At 43.5% G+C, this 17,154-nt stretch overlaps 1 protein-coding gene across 1 annotated transcript; it reads left to right on the forward strand.

Annotated features, from left to right (window-relative positions):
* Window positions 1–3,356: 3,356 nt before the first annotated feature.
* Window positions 3,357–16,571, forward strand: ATP6V1D (ATPase H+ transporting V1 subunit D). The gene is made up of 9 exons (XM_056851077.1): window positions 3,357–3,430; window positions 7,121–7,238; window positions 7,394–7,473; window positions 9,080–9,147; window positions 10,148–10,192; window positions 11,564–11,667; window positions 12,745–12,811; window positions 14,329–14,407; window positions 16,285–16,571. The coding sequence occupies exons 1-9, from the start codon at window positions 3,390–3,392 to the stop codon at window positions 16,421–16,423; spliced, it is 741 nt and encodes a 246-aa protein (XP_056707055.1). The 5' UTR covers window positions 3,357–3,389; the 3' UTR covers window positions 16,424–16,571.
* Window positions 16,572–17,154: the final 583 nt, after the last annotated feature.

The raw sequence follows: 17,154 nt of genomic DNA on the forward strand, positions 1-17,154 counted from the left end.
ATACAGCTTTACAGAAGACAACATGACTATCAATCAGCTCCTGTCAGTATGAGGAATAAGGGATCCATGTGAATGTACCCACTGATTAATTATCTACTGCAGATAGGCTGTTCTAACTGAACAGGCTTCTCATAAAATCCCCACAATATTTGCGGGGGGGGGGGGTGTCCATTCAAAGAATGCTTTTCATCCGTCTGTCATTATACAGCTTAAAGATCGCAGTCATCATAAAATCAAATTATTATTCCAGGAGCCTGCCATTTCACACAAAGAATTAACCCAGCACAGAGTAAAACAAAGCCAAACCTTATTTTGCAAAAAACTGAATTTAACCCAACAATTGGAGGGGGGGAGGAACGGGACATGACACTATTCTTTGTGCACCTAAAAAACAAAACACAGTTGCAAATATGGAAGTAATAATAGAAGGCTAGTATTTCTTGCTGGGGGTAAAGGGAAGATAACTGGGGGAGGCACTGGCAAACCACCCAGTAAACAAAATCTGCCTAGGAAACGTCGGGATGTGACGTCACCCCATGGGTCAGGAAGGAACCGGTGCTTGCACAGGGGACCTTTACCTTTTTTTTAGTAGAAAAGGGCCAGAGTCCAGTAGCACCTTAAAGACTAACAAAAATATTTTCTGGTAGGGTATGAGCTTTCTGAAGAAGTGAGCTGTGGCTCACGAAAGCTCACACCCTGCCAGAAAATATTCTTGTTAGTCTTTAAGGTGCTACTGGACTCTGGCCCTTTTCTACTACTGCAGACAGACTCACACGGCTACCCACTGTGAATTACCTTTTTTTTTTTTAGTATTTCTTGAGGATTATTTGGGGCGGGGGGAGGAAGCCTACTCACGGAGGACAAATTACCTACCAAAGACCATCTTTCGACAGAAACGTTCTCAACAACAGACACGTTTACACGGAGTGCCTGCATCGATCCTTTGGCTGCCCGATTACAGGGCGAAGGGAAGTCCTTCGAGGAGACACTCGGTGCTTCCCGAGAGGCCCGGCGGACTCGCCTCAGGAGCTGCTTCCAGGAGGCGGCTCTTCGCCGAGGAAAGGTGCCCTGGCTTCCCCATCAGCTCGCGGCCCCGACCCGCCCGTGGGACGAATGGCGGCTGCGCCAAGCGAGGGGCCCCAGGCCAAAACGCCTCCCCCCTCCCCGGCCGCCCCAGGCCGGCTTCGCCAGCGGGCACCCTCCCAGCCCCCAAAGAGGAGACGGCCGACGCCCAGGCCAGCCGCTGCCGCTCGGCTTACCTGCCGCTCCGCAGGCCCCGCTCGCTCTCGGCAGCTCTTTGCTGAGTCCCCGACCGACGGCTCCTATCCGGTACGACCACAGCATGCGCCCCACCTGACACTGCGCAGGCGCCGCCCCGCCTCTTCCTACTTCCCGAAGATTGGGAGCGGACATACGTCACTTCACCCGGGAGAGCGTGAGAGAGGCGTCCCTGCGTTTCCTGTGTTGATCGAACTCTCGCTGTGCAAGGCTAAGAGTGGAAGAAACGGGGTGGATTCGCAACCATCACTTGGTTAACTAGAATGACACACGGGTCTTTGCTCAGCCCATCTTATCTGGACAGTCTTTCATCACTGTACTATATTTATTATTTAACTTACATTCTGCAGCTAAAACATTTGTTTGCACTAATGTTTTGTTTCGTTTCATTCACGTATTTTTTAATGGGACAAAACCACATCAAGGTCCGTTGAGCAAAGAGCTGTGGGATATAATTTTTTAAAAACCAAACTACATCAGTATAATTTATCAGTGGGACCCCTTTCTTCATCCATTCTTTCGGTAAGGTGCTTTATATGCTGCTCCTCCAAACCAAACTGGGTCTGGGAGAAAATACAGCTTTACAGAAGACAAGACAATCATTACCAGTGCTGATTTCTCCACATCCATCTCTCCCCTGGACATCACAGACTCTTCTGCATACCACACCTAATCCCAGAACGCCTGCTATTCACATTTACATACTGTTAACATTAACATACTAATGCTTGTCTGAATTCACTCTCCTCTACTTAAAGACAGATGGATTCACATTCTAGCTGTATCTGAAGAAGTGAGCTGTGGCTCACGGAAGCTCATACCCTACCAGAAAATATTTTTGTTAGTCTTTAAGGTGCTACTGGACTCTTGCCCTTTTCTACTATTGGTTAACTAGGGTTTCTTTTTTTGGTTCCCAAAATAGGAATCATGATAGATATAGTCTGTCAGCTTCAATACTTATAAATTTATATGGGAATAGCTGCTGTGGAGTTGCATTTGCACCACTGTATTTTCAGTTTTTTGAAAACAATTAAAATTCACACCCCCACACACAAAAAGAAGACATTAATGTAAAAGAATATGAACTCTTGCATCTGAAGCTACTCTATTTGAATACTTGTGTCGTGTGCCATCTACAAACATCTTTAACCTCTCTCGTGGTGGGGGGGGAGGCATCAGCAGTAACCAGCAACTTTCGTCCTAGGAAAAAAGGAGTTGCTAGCTTCGCCAAAAATTTGAGCGGTGTTAAATGACAATGGACCAGCGAATTCTAGGTGCTGCTGCGAGACGCCTGCTTATTTTTACTGCAACAGACTAATATAGGTACCTTAAGAACATAAGAAAAGCCCTGCTGGATCAGACCAAGGCCCATCAAGTCCAGCACTCTGCTCACATAGTGGCCAACCAGGTGCCTCTAGGAAGCCCCCAAACAAGACGAGTGCAGCAGCACCATCCTGCCTGTGTTCCACTGCACCCAAAATAATAGGCATGCTCCTCTGATACTAGAGAGAATAGGTATGCAGCAATGACTAGTATCCATTCTAACTAATAGGCATGAATACCCCTCTCCTCCATGAATGTGTCCACTCCCCTTCTGGAGTAATCACCACGGAAAGCAGCCTGCTCTAGTTCTTGATAAAGATACACTGGGGATGTGGGGGGGGGGGAAAAGTAGTTGTGAATTTCCTGCATTGTGCAGGGGGTCGGACTAGATGACCCTGGTGACCCCTTCCAACTCTATGATTCCATTCCATACATTTCAGAGCGGTATAGCCGCATTAACCGGCTGCCCAAAAAGCAACGAATTTTTACTGCGGCAGAGAGTTTTGTGGGAATAACCTCACTTTGCTGCCATTTCAGTCAAGTGTTTTATACGTTGATAGAGACTTCTGCCTGGAGGGGCTTCTCTCTCTCCGCTTGTCTATGGTGGTTGCCCGAGCTAAAGGAGGAAGGAAGGGCCTGGCACCACCCACATCCGGTAAAGACTCCGCCTTCCCGCCGGGGAGGCGCCCCATGGCAACCAGTCACGTGACCGGGCTCCTCTGTTGCAGCAAAAGGGGAACCGGCGGCGTTTCTTGGGCGACGTCCCCCCCCCCGCCGCGGCGAGCAGGATGTCGGGCAAGGACAGGATCGAGGTGTTCCCTTCGCGGATGTGAGTGGCCCTTTTCTGCCCGCTTGGTCCTCCGCGGTTCCGCCGCCTTGCGCGGTGGGCGAGCCTGGCGGCCGAGCCCGTCCTTGGGGCGTCAAGGAGACCAGCCGGGTTCCCCTTGCCGTGGGCTCGGGATCCTTTTGCCGCCAGGTCTTCTTCATGGCTGAGGCGACTTTGGCTGCCGAAGGCTTTCAGTGCCACGGTTCATCGGTTTTTGTGGGTTATCCGGGCTATGTGAGCGTGGTCTTGGTATTTTCTTTCCTGACGTTTCGCCAGCAGCTGTGGCAGGCATCTTCAGAGGAGTAACACTGAAGGACAGTGTCTCTCAGTGTCAAGTGTGTAGGAAGAGTAATATATAGTCAGAAAGGGGGGGGGGTTGAGCTGAATCATTGTCCTGCAAAAAGTGTCAAAGGTAATGTGCTAATCATTGTCCTGTAAGTATCAAGATAATGTGCTAATGAGGGTGTGGTATGTTATCTTGATACTTACAGGACAATGATTAGCACATTACCTTTGACACTTTTTGCAGGACAATGATTCAGCTCAACCCAACCCCTTTCTGACTATACATTACTCTTCCTACATACTTGACACTGAGAGACGCCGTCCTTCAGTGTTACTCCTCTGAAGATGCCTGCCACAGCTGCTGGCGAAACGTCAGGAAAGAAAATACCAAGACCACGCTCACACAGCCCAGATAACCTACGAGAACCGATGACTTTATAGGACCAGAGAACAGTAGTTATTCTGGGTGATTTACCCGTGGGGGTAAACATCGGAGAGTATGTTCTTCAGCGCTCCCTTTCTAGATTGAAAGTATCTGTAAATCTTATGACTTTACAAACATCTTAAAATACTGAAGAAGTGAGCTGTGGCTCACGAAAGCTCATACCCTGCCAGAAAATATTTTTGTAATTCTTTAAGGTGCTACTGGACTCTAACCCTTTTCTACTACTGCAGACAGATTAACACGGCTACCCACTGTGAATTATCTTAAAATACTGTGTTGTAAATGCACATGAAGGTCCGTGACATCTATCTCCATCATGAGGTAGGCTGCAGAATGGGGCAGAGGATTTGACATGGCACAGATTCAATCCTGGCACAGCCAAGGACCGTCTGGCTGGCTTTGGGCATGTTGCTGTGCCTCAGTTTGCCAGGCCATCTTGTAAACTGAGGTAGCAGTGATCTGCCTATTGAGTGAGGGAATAAGATATGGAGCCATGTTGTGAACTTAATTGATTGTGCGAGTTATATCACAATGGCCGTGTTAGTCTATCACTAGCAGTACAAAAGAGCAAGAGTCCAGTCGCACCTTAAAGACTAACAAACAAAGTCTTTACGGTGCTTCTGGACTCTTGCTCTTTTCTACTATGAGTTATGAAGGAGGTAATGGGAATAGGTAATATGACAAGGTTGTTGAAGTTACAATAGTTGGTATATCCAATTAGTTTATAGTTTGTGAGAGATTGAATAAAATGATAACATTATTTTTGTTATCAGGGAAGTTCTTGTAGATGCCAGTGCTTGTTACTCTCTGATGTTGCTGTGTTAAATGAAATATGTGACTCCTATACTGAACCAGGGGAAAGGGCCTACATGAGTGTGTTATTGGGTAGGCAGCCTGTGGCTCAGTTGCTGATCTTTTGGTTGGGCTCAGAACCGTACATGCGACTACTACTATTGGAGCAGAGCATTCCTTCACCACCACTGACTCCTATGCCAATGTACAGGGCAAGTAAATGCATTTGGGCAGGAAGGACCTTTAAAGTTAAGAAAATGAGGAAGTGTAAATCAAGTAATTTCCAGGCCCAAACAGCAAATGCTTTGTCATGTAGTCAAATGTCTTTGACAGTTATGGAACAGGACTATCATACTTAAAGAACATGAAGTGCCTGGAAAGGGTCTTAGCATGGGTGCTGAAAAGTTGTGATTTAATGCATTTGTATTAGAGAGATGGAAAATGTTTGCTAAAATGTTCCTCCCAGTGCAAAAACCTGGGATTGTAGGGGTAATAATATTAAGATAAAAACTGAAAATGAATAGTAAGCAGTTGTGTTTGGGTTTTAAACAGAATTCCAAGTTGAAGGCAACAGCAAAATATAGTATAATCCAAAATGAAAAACAGATGTACCATAGCTCACTGTTTTCAGAGGGCTTAGGCATACCTAGATATACAGGACTTACCTGTTAACAACCACACAAAATCCTTCTATGCATGAGGTGCCTTTCCCTAGTTCTGTAGAAGATCATGCTTGAGAATCGTGAATACTTTTAGCAGGATACTTACTTACTCTGATCAGTCAGGCTGCCATTGTTAACTCTGGTCTTACGGAATACTTCTGCATACACAAAGTCAGCCTCTCTGAAAGACTGCCCATCAATTCATGATATGGGGTCTGTGACCTGTAAAAAGTTAAAGAGAGCTGGAGACCTTGAACCTGAAGGTGATCTTTTAATGTTTCTAAGATGAGCCTAGTTTTACTGATTAATGCCTATGTTGCAGTATCATCATTGTTTCATGGCTGGGACTTTGACCTTCTAGAGGTATTGTACATTCTATTTATCCAATAAACTGTAAAAGCAGGAAGGGTGTTTCATCATGACTAGAGAAAGACTGAACTTCCTCAGAGTGATTACTCTCTCTCTCCATCTCTCCTTAAGGTAATCTCCTATAAGGAATTTAATATTGACTCTTTCTTTTAAAAATAGTTGCAATGAAAATTGGTGGTTTCCACATAAAACCTAACACAGCGATGCAGGAGAATGAAAATATTGAGTTATGTTTGCTTCATTCCCTGTCTTGATCTCAGGTGGAGTGTGGAGGGGCAACTGTGTTTGCTGAATATGATATGTCATTCTTGATAGTAAACAGAACCATGTTTATTAAACACACACAGTTTTACAGAATCTTGTTCCAGCTAGTAAATGAATTAGGTCTCAATACGTAAACAGTGGTACAAGCCAGTTGGTACAGGAAAGTAAAAGCTGTCTGAATTTTGAAAGCTGGGGTTGCATTCCTTAATATGCTTTGTGATGTTGTAGCTCTTTCAGGAGTTGTCATGACATTTCCTTGCCCAGCATGTCTAAATGGGGCCCAAAGTTAATAATGGAGGATCAGTGAAGGTTTTCCTTGGAGGTCAGGGCTGTCACCAACATTTGTGGTTACATATAACTAATTTCCAATTGGCCAAGGGAGCAATCCTAAACAGGTCTACTAGGAAGTAAGTCCCATGGTATTCTATGGGGTTTACTCCCAAGAAAGTGTTTTTAGGATTGCAGCCTAAGTCAAATATACAGAGCGGATTTGCCACATGGCAGCTACTTGTAATCGTAGGATGAGGTGACTGCTATATATGTGATATTTGAGGAACTGATTGTCTGTCGAGTCTGACCATATGGTAATGCAACTGTTCTGACTCCCTGCAATGACTGGAAGAGAGAGGGAGTCAGAACAGAATCTGCTTCATTGTATAACCATTTGCAAGTAGCCATCAAATGGTAAACACTTACCTTTATCCTGAATCTTTGCTTGTCATGTGTCTTAAGTATATACTCAGTGTTCCACCAGGGAACACAGTTGAGTTTCTCTTGCTTTCAGGAATGCGTCTTTTCCCATTTCTGAAACATTTATGTCTCTTTTATTGATAGCATGAAGTGATAGGATCAATTGTTCCTTTCTGAATTTGGCAGGGCTCAGACCATCATGAAGGCCCGTTTGAAAGGAGCCCAGACAGGCAGAAACCTCTTGAAAAAAAAGTCTGATGCTCTGACTTTGCGATTCCGGCAGATTCTAAAGAAAATTATTGAGGTAAGTGAATAGTCCTTTAATGTGTTTCCATTAGTAGGAAAAAATTGGCTTTATTAAATAAGGCAGTTTGTGACTAGTGTCACACAGTGAGTTTTGTTCTACTTGTCTTCATTATTGGTTGTAGCCTCCATGTTGGTATCTTGTTGCAATTGCAGACAAAGATGTTGATGGGTGAGGTGATGAGAGAAGCTGCTTTCTCACTGGCTGAGGCAAAGTTCACAGCTGGAGATTTCAGGTAAGGCTTATAAGTGTAGTTTGGTAGTTTCTGTTTTGCAAGGAGGGGAGAATAACTAGTAAACTTGTAAACTATCAGTCTTTCAAAACTATATTTTTGTTTGTGGAGAAGAGACAGGGAGAGGATAATTCTGTAAGAAGAAAAAGCATTTAATAGGGGTTGCAAAAATAAGTAGGGATAAGGGGGGTTAAAACTGACTTCTAACAGAAGAAGCAATTTCTCAAGGAATTTCTTCTGTGTCTCTATGTTGTATTGTGAGCCATTGTTAACTCTTTTAAGCTGTCATCCCCTGAGCAGTCAGGACATATTAGAAGACCTCAAATCCACATGGTTTGGCATGGTCACTGCCTGGATGAAAACACATGTGCCAAAGTATCCTTTTCAGGAAAAAACCTGACAACAATTGGATGGATCTTAAAACCATACATTTCAGTCAATCCTATTACATTTATGTATAAAAAAGGTAGCACAACCTCTTTACCATACAGTGCTTGAGGTGTCAGCTCAGTTCCACATCTAAAAAACCAGTTCTTCCAGCTGGCTACCAAGACAGACAGCATGGTGTAGTGGTTAAGAGCAATGGGCTCTAATCTGGAGAACTGGGTTCAATCCTCACTCCTTCACATGAAGCCTGCTGGGTGACCTTGGGCCAGTCACAGTTCTCTTATAATTTTCTCAGCCCATGCAGAGGCAGACAATGGCAAACCACTTCTGAACTTCTCTTGGAGTGGTGAGCTCACTGGCCCTTCCCCCTGGACTTATTTAAATAGTTGGTTGCCCCACCCAACCTCCTATAAGAAGGTCAGTGCTGCCTGTTCTCCCTGCCACTTTGTCAGAGCTCCCCTGGGTCTCAGGTCATCTCTGGTAGGAACTTGGGTGGGTTGGCTTCTGCTGCTGAGCGTGCTGCTGAGAGCCAGCTGGGCTCCTTCAAGCTGGCTGACTCCCAAGTAGACTCTGCCAACGCCATGCCCTGCTGCAACCTGACAGGCAACTTCCTCAGCTTTGGGGCTTGCTGGTGCAGTGTGCCTTTGGCGGGGCTTGCAATCCCCTGAGGTAAGTGCAAGAACAGAGGCATCGACCTTGGACACTAGTTTTGAAGAAGTAGTACAAGAAGAGGAGTTGGGTTTTATACCCCACTTTTCTCTACCTTTAAGGAGTTTCAAAGCAGCTTACAATATCCTTCCCTTCCTCTCCCCACAACAGACACCTTGTGAGGTAGGTGGGGCTGAGAGAGTTCTAAGAACTGTGGCTAGCCCAAGGTCACCCAGCTGGCTTCATGTGGAGGAGTGGGGAATCAAACCTGGTTCTCCAGATTAGAGTCCACTGCTCTTAACCTCAACATCATGCTGACATGACATGTGTTTGAAAAGCTCTCTCACCTTTCCACCCAGCAAGTGTTGGCTGTGCCTCTAAATTTACAGTTAATATCAGAGCTTGGTTTTAAGTGTTTGAAACTGTGTATACTGATCTGTTAGCACTAAAGATGATAGATACCTAAACTGGATCATTGTTTCATTATTCTAAAAATTTGATTACTACTTGATTGTCACAGAAGGGATGTGTCACATAAGATAATTGCAAAATGAAAATTCTTTTGTTCCTGCAGTACTACAGTGATTCAGAATGTGAACAAAGCTCAAGTCAAGATCAGAGCCAAGAAAGACAATGTAGCAGGTGACTAAATTATAGGCTTATTTCTCTCCTAGGACAACCAGGATGTACACAGTGTGCTTTTGTGCTTTTGAAAAAGGAAGATGTATCTTCTCTCTTGCAAATTGCTCAGTATATTTCCTTATAGAACTGCTTTTTTAATACAGTGAAGATCTGGCTAGTGTTGAAAACACTTTTGAGACTAACAGAGTCATCTCAGTGAGAATGAAATCAATGGTCTTAAACTGTTGTAACATGGTTTAAAATGGTGGCATAAGTATATGATCATTGTGTTTCTCCTAATTAGTGGCCATTCAGGTCTGCTTCTGCAATGTGGTAGAACATTAAGTTGGAATGGAACAGTACAGACTGGAATGACAGCCAGACTGTGGCTCAGTGGTAGAGCATCTGCTTGGCATGCAGAAGGTCCCAGGTTCAATCCCCGGCATCTCCAGCTAAAGGGACTAGGCAAGTAGGTGATGTGAAAGACCTCTGGCTGAGACCCTGGAGAGCCGCTGCCAGTCTGAGTAGATAATACTGACTTTGATGGACCAAGGGTCTGATTCAGTATAAGTCGGCTTCATGTGTTCACTTTCCTTACAGAGCAGACAGGGAAGCAAACTGGACACAGATTAGAACAATGATGCATCTGATACTTCTAAAATTGTACTATATACAAATTGTGTGGTGCATATTTGTGAAGCAAACTTGCATCAGTACAATTGCAGAATTTTGGACTGAGAAACACAAAATATTGAAAAGTACCAAAGCCCACAATATTTCCAGCTAGGGTCTAACTGTTAGTGATCAGGGTGGTCTGAAACTGCACTGTTTGCTGTGGAGTTTCTCCATTTAGCAGTGTGAGCAATCCTTCACAGTTTTCTGTCTTCAGATAGCTGTTGTCGCTGGGTTAAAAGAACAACTGCTTAAACTCCCAAAAAGGATCCAGTTTCAGGATTCATGAGAGAGAACTGGGTTGATGGTGTAAAATATTTTTGTATAATGTGTTGTCTGGCTTTTACAGGTGTGACCCTGCCAGTTTTTGAGCATTACCAAGAAGGAGGAGACAGTAAGTAAGAAGTGATGCCCCCCCATCCTCAAGAAATCTCTGGTGTCATTTACACTAAACAATATTGAATCGAGAGTTCTGGAAGCCTTTTTTCACGGTGTAGCCCCATTAAAAGACAATAAGTTATTTGGGCTTTTTATAGCTTCCTTGTAAATATTAATCAGTTCTGATACAATGGGTTGTTTTCAGTGGCAGTGATGGAGGGTGGGATAAAGGTTAGAGGGAGAAGGGATCCCCCTTGTGAGTATCACGGGTCCCCATTTGTATATTGTAATCGAAGTGTGACCCCATCTGAGGAGACTTAAATCCAGAGAGTGGTGGATGGACATATGTTTCAACAAACATTAAAAAATGCCTCCAGTTTGCAGAGAAATCTAAAAAAAAAAGGATGGTTATTTTATTTGTCATTTATACCCTGCCTTTCTCCCCAAAGGGGACCCAAACTAGGTTACATCATTATCCTCACATCCATTTTATCCTCAGAACAACAAAACTGTGAGGTAGTTTAGGCTGAGACACTGTGACTAGCCCAAGGTCACCCAACAAGCTCCCATGGCACAAGTAGGGTTTCGAACCCAGATCTCCCAAGTACTAGTCTGACACTCTTAACCACTACACTATACTGGCTCTCTTTAAAAAAAACCAAAACAATCAAGAGTGCCTGTAGCTTTAATAAATAAATACCCTGAGTAACTGTTGCTGGGCAACCGTAACAGTTTGGCCAGCATTCTACGCTTGGTTTCTGTGAGTAAAAGGTAGGGGGGATGGGACAGGGCCCTTTTGGGGGTGTTTTGGCCTTTGATGTAAAATGCATTTGGTCCTCTGTGGAGAAAGGCAGGATATAAATCAAGTAAATAAGATGGGTGGCAGATAAACAGTAGATTACATGGGTGGGTGTGAAGGAGAGAAGGAAGTAGGGAAGGGTGAGACTATGGGAGCTGCCAGGATAAGGAAAAGAGGAAATAGTGTGGAGAGGGGATTCAGGACAGAGTGAGGTGCCCCCTTCATGCCTTTGTGGGTTCCCTCCAGTGCAACTGGGTCATATTTTTCTTTGGGAGAGGCTGCCAGGGGGAGGGAAAGAAGGAAAGCTGAAGAAGGGCAACTAAAGGTAGATTGGCTGGTGGGTGGAAAGGAGAGTACACAGCAGGAAAAGGGGAGAGGCTATGGGGGCTTTCGGGAAAAGGAAAGAGGATATGAGGAGGGATGAGACAATGAGATGTCTCCGCAAGTCCTTGCAGGTCCCCCACTTATTAGAACAGAAAGCTGAAATGAGTGGCTAGACATCTCTCCTGTGCTTAGAACCATCCTCCTCTGGTGATCTATGTTTTGCAGTATTTTTCATGAAGCTACTATTTTTACTGACTGTTTCAGGTTATGAGCTGACCGGTTTAGCCAGAGGTGGGGAACAACTGGCAAAACTGAAAAGAAACTATGCCAAAGCTGTAGAGCTCCTTGTAGAACTGGCCTCGCTGCAGGTAGGTGGCAACACAAGACCATCAGAAGGATTTCTGGTATCGATGCATTTTGGGGCATCAACAAAAGAACTACGGAACTGCACTACAATTCTTTTAAAAAAATAATCTTTAAAAAAAATGGTATTTCTTAATGAGGTCCTCTAGTATCTGTTCCCCTTTCTGACCCGATTAGTCGCAGTTAGTCCTACAATATGATTAGTAGGCACATGATGTGGCAACCTTGCGGAAGCTGACAAATTCTGGGTCTGGTTGGTGCTTGGATGTGATGTCCATGGGAACCCCATGTTTGTTGCCTGGACTTCCATGGTGGAAGAGAGGCAGGATATAAGCACAATAATAAAAGCTAAAATGCACTATGAGGGCATGTGTGCTGTTTTCCAGACAGGTCAGTGGGTGGTATGGTGCAGGTTATCTGAGGATCTGTGGAAACAGTATGGCCTGGAGTAGGCATGGTTATGCTATGTAGGAAAAATAGACTGGCACTGCTGCAGACTTAGACTTGACTTCCAAAGCAGGTGTTACCTTACAAATAAAGCCTCCTATTTTGTTTTACCAGGCTCCTGCTGGTAACGTAATTTCATCAATCTTTAGGGTCTGCCTATTAGATGGTACAACACTGAGCTCAGATTTGTGTACACATAGACACATTGCACAATAATCTTCCTCCCTCCCAGGCCATTGTTGCAGCATAGGCTATAGGATTCTTTGATCTGTGCAAGGGTTTAAAAAAATGCTTCAGAGCAGGTATTCCGTCCCAATTCTAGCTTAATTGTGCTAGGCACCATTGGGAGTGGATTGTAGGAATGTGGTGAGACCAGTTCTATCCTAGTCCCATACAAGTCTGGTGCTCATAAGGCTGTGCCAGCCAGTAATCTTGACGGCTGGATTTCTAGTACAAAATATCTTTTGGGAAGCTTGCATGTAAAATGCCATCTGGATGACCAGACCACTATCATGCCTGTTTGACTTTATTATTTTGGGTATTAAAACCCCCAAATATTTATGGCAACATGCTTTAGTCCAGATTGAGTTCCAATTTGTCATGAATAATTTGTTGTTTTGTACTGCATCCCATAGACTTCATTTGTTACTTTGGATGAAGCCATCAAGATAACGAACAGGCGGGTGAACGCTATCGAACATGGTAAGTGAATGGGGATGATGCTTAAATGCTCTTCAACATCAGCTGGCTGTATTAGGTAGGCTCAGGCAATATGGAGAGACCAACAGTATCACTGTAGAAACAGCATCCATTTACCCCTTATCTCAGGAAGTGATTGTGGTCTAATGTGCATTTATAATACCATCACTTGTAGTGATGAGAGGGTGTATCTGAGGGTCCCATTTCAAAGCAAGTTCTTGGGAAAAGGACAGGAATCCAAAAGGAGCTCATGTTAGGAAAGACACCCTTTTCCACAACTACTTTAGGATATGCTAGGGTCCACTGTTCAACTTTTTCACTGTAATCATGCGTGGGAAACCTACTCTTTGAGCAAGACATCTGAGATTTGATAGCTGGACAAAGTGCCTGAAGGACTTTAGTTTGACAATTGAAGTTCAGTGCTCTCTTTCTGTAGCTGTTATGCTACATTTAATTTTTAAAATTTTTTATATAAAAGGGGTACAGAAAGGGAAAAAAGGCAAGAGATGTTTAGAGGTGATTTGCCATTGCCTGCCTCTGTGTGGGCTGAGAGAGTTCTGAGAAAACTGACTGGCCCAAGGTCACTCATCAGGCTTAACGTGGAGGAGCGGGGAATCAAACCCGGTTCTCCAGATTAGAGTCTGCCGCTTTTAACCACTATACCACATTAGCTCTCAGCAGGGTTAACTACAGCATGAAATAACAGGCATCCCTATTCTAAGATCTTTATGCTGCAGCCACTAGCTGGCATCCTATGGCTGGTTTTTTTTAGCGACACCAGGGTTTTCAGTGTCTGATTTTTCACTGGGGTCAGGGGCATGCTTGTGATTGGAAGGGTTTAAGAAACGGATTGAGTCCTGTGCCATCCATGGTGTGCCCCTGATACTACCCAGTTCTATGCCAGTCTAGTAGCTACTTTGGTGGGTACCAGCGCAATGCTGCCAGGGCTTTCTGCTGATTTTTCCCCCTGCTGTCAAGTCACAGCTGACTTATGGCAACCCAGTAGGGTTTTTGAGGCAAGAGGCTTTTGGAGATGGTTTGCCGTTGCCTGCCTCCCCTTCACAAGCCAGGTATTTCATGGAAGTCTCCCATCCAAATAGCCAGGGTCAGGGCTGAGTGTGTGTGGCCGGCCCAAGGTCACCCAGCAAGCTTCCATGGCACGAGTGGGGATTCGAACCTGGGTTTCCCAGGTCCTGGTCCAGCACCTTAACCACTACACCACGCTGGTTATCAGGATATACTGGTGTAGGGCTTAGTTACTGTCCTAAGCTTGTTCAGGCCAGGGCTTAGGGTGGGGTCCTTAGACTACTAACAGCAGAAAAAATTATTTTAGTAAGATAAAAACCATATCTGTTTAAATATGCGTGAAGTCAGAGTGCAAGGCTCTTAGGATTCAAACAAAAATGTTGTGTTCTTTAATTAGTGCTACATTTTTGTGTCTTGCTTACCAAGATAACATTTTGCATGGCTGTACTGCTTATGCTGATATATTCATGTTTACTACTAATTTCTTTTCATAGTGATTATTCCCAGGATTGAACGTACACTCTCTTATATAATCACCGAATTGGATGAGAGAGAGCGGGAAGAGTTCTACAGGTGAGCAACTTGGTAGTCTTTTCATTCAAAAAGGTTGAGTCTGTAAGTGCACAGCCTCACAAAATTACTATAGCTAATTCTATTAGTCTGATTTGTTAACTGGAATTCCTTCAAGAACACAGTGAAATCTGCTATCATTGGAGGGTAACTTGATTCTAGGTAGTACTGATGAACAGTGCTACTTCTTTTAAAAGGTATGCTGGCTGCATTTATTTTCTCTTTCAAGTGGTCCCTCTTGAGGGATTATGTGGAGAAATTAAGAGTGTTAGATGCAGATCCCCCAACAGTAGCTGACACCAGTTTTTATGGTCCTGGGAGTTATTCAACATTGCTGCCTGTATCAGTGTGCAGCCTGGTTTACCCTGCTGTTTCTTTATATGACCCTGTACCAGTGAGACTGTCTGGAAGATTCAGTGGAGAAGTAGGTGGCTTGTACATGAGCCATTCCAAAAACTCGAAACAACTAAGCGGTGTGTTTGGTATATCTAAATAGTTCCTGACACATTTAGCCCCTAGTCACTACTGTTTTTGGCAAGTGGTTAGCTGATTTTTGACTGGTTATTGGCAAGGTCTAGCATGTATAGTGTAGGAAGTGGTTATTGTGCAGCTGTCCTACTGAAAGACAAAGATATTGGGCAAGAGCTCTGGTTTTCGAGGGTATTAAGATAGCAGTGGTTTGAGACTTTATTGGCCAATCCTGTTATGTGGGGAGACACCAGCTCAGAGGATCTAAATGATGACAGCACTAGTTCTGTTTTTTGTACAAAAGCACAGGCATGAAAAATGCGAAATCCTTTAGGACCATATGTAGTGGTAGGAATGATGTGGAGGATAGTTTGGAAAGTAAGTAAGAGCTGCTTGTGTCTAGTATGTTTTCAAAAGTTTGAAACTGGTTCTAATGTAGAAATAAAAGTTGGCACTCACACAGCACAGCTGCTTTTGTAGCTGGACTGTTAAGGCACAAATGTGTATCGTTGCAATCCTAGAAATTTCTCATTACAAACAGTAGTATCTTTGCACATGCCGCCTTGTGCATCAGCATGTACATGAAGCTTAGTTTTGTACTGAAGAAAAAGACCAAAAAGTTAATGCCACTGAAAGTTTCCTTGTCATGACTGGAGTCATGATGTAACAGATTGTCTCAAGATTTAAATTTTAGCGTGGAAACAGGGTTTTTGTTGTTGTTGGTGGTGGTGTGGCTCATTATTGGTGACTTTAGTCACCTGTTTCGTTAGTACCATTTTTTAAAAAAATTGGTTGACTTTCTGAAGACAGTGAGGTCACCACTTAGCCAATTAGATACCCTTTTGTACAAAAACTTAGTTGTCTGATTTGCCCTCAATAATGTCATCATTTAGATTAAATCTGTTTGATAAAGTAATGATCTGATTCTTGGACGGCAGCACATTGTTCAAAAAAAAAAAAAAAGGGCAACCAATGCCAAAAGCTCGCAGAAAGATAAACATTAAGGTTGGCCTAGTGCTGTGTGCCCATTTTGGAAAATCAACTGAATGGGAGTGGGGGGACCTTTTGCGAAGGGAGAAAATGTCCATAACACATTCACCCACTCTCCTGTTTTGGCTCACCACTCAGTTCCTAGAGTTACAGACCATTATTGTTTAACATATCGGTGGAGATAGGAAAGACAATAATGGGTGCTTACTAAATTAGAGTTTCATTACTCATGCATCACAGGTAAAATAGACTGAGACCTGGTTTTAGAATGTTTCAATTGAAGCTTTATATGCTATTATTTAAACTCATGGCTTACCCAAGAATGTTTTTGACGGCTGGACATATTCTGCATAAAAGGAAGCCAGTAGTGAATGTTTTATGTATCAGAACTATCAATTATTTGAATTATTTACTCTCTAAAGGTTAAAGAAGATCCAGGAGAAGAAGAAAATAATAAAAGAGAGAAATGAAAAAGAACAAGAGTTACGAAGGGCTACTGGAGAGCACGAACCTGCCAATTTGCTTGCAGAAGACAAGGATGAAGATCTTCTCTTTGAATAGCTGTGTGTATCTGTGATGATGTGAGAGGAGACAGAGCAGTGATTCATTGAGATACAGTTCTGGACCTGCAGTGGTGCTTATTTATGATGTGGCTCTTCATTTGGTGTATTAGTCTGTGATCTAGACTCTCGGGATTTAATCTAAGGGTTCTACTGTTTGGAAAACAGCTCATTTTAATCATTGAATACTTGCACGAAAGCAGAATAATTTCCAGTTCGTATTATCTGTCTCCATTCCATTTCTTCAGCCACAGAAGAACTGGAACTTTTGCTTCTGTACAGCTTTCAGCTATTCTTAGACTCCCCTCTCTCCTTTTTCCATACTGCCAAATTGTTGTGGGCAGAAGTGCTTGTACACCTATTTTGTGTTCACAGTTGAAATCAGGTACTGCAACTTTGCAACCCTAGTAAATGAAGTAACAGTAATAGTTGCATCTTTTGTTACAGTTTATCTTCCTTGTAAGGAAGGTTCTACTTCTGTTTCATGTTGTATTTGCTAGCCCATTTGCCTCTGCTGCAGGATCAGTAAAGGAAGCAGTGTCTAAATAGGTTAGTGTTCATGATTTTTGTCAAAGATGTCTATTATAGTCTCAAATAGGTGCAACATGAGCAGTGTCCATATTGCTTTCTTTTTGTATCTGAGCAAGGAAGCACTTTACTAAAAGTTCTGAAATACCTGGAAGATTCTTTGCATCAGATTCTACCTTATCATTTACCTTGTGTCCTAACATC

This window comes from Euleptes europaea, chromosome 6 (genome assembly GCF_029931775.1).
Source record: "Euleptes europaea isolate rEulEur1 chromosome 6, rEulEur1.hap1, whole genome shotgun sequence".
NCBI lineage: Eukaryota > Metazoa > Chordata > Lepidosauria > Squamata > Sphaerodactylidae > Euleptes > Euleptes europaea.

Bases quoted from the DNA above. Each gene is read 5' to 3' on its own strand.
- ATP6V1D (XM_056851077.1), top strand. From the start codon at position 3,390: ATGTCGGGCAAGGACAGGATCGAGGTGTTCCCTTCGCGGAT. The intron at 3,431-7,120 runs GTGAGTGGCCCT...TGAATTTGGCAG, and splicing joins GAGGTGTTCCCTTCGCGGAT to GGCTCAGACCATCATGAAGG. The intron at 12,812-14,328 runs GTAAGTGAATGG...TTCTTTTCATAG, and splicing joins GGTGAACGCTATCGAACATG to TGATTATTCCCAGGATTGAA.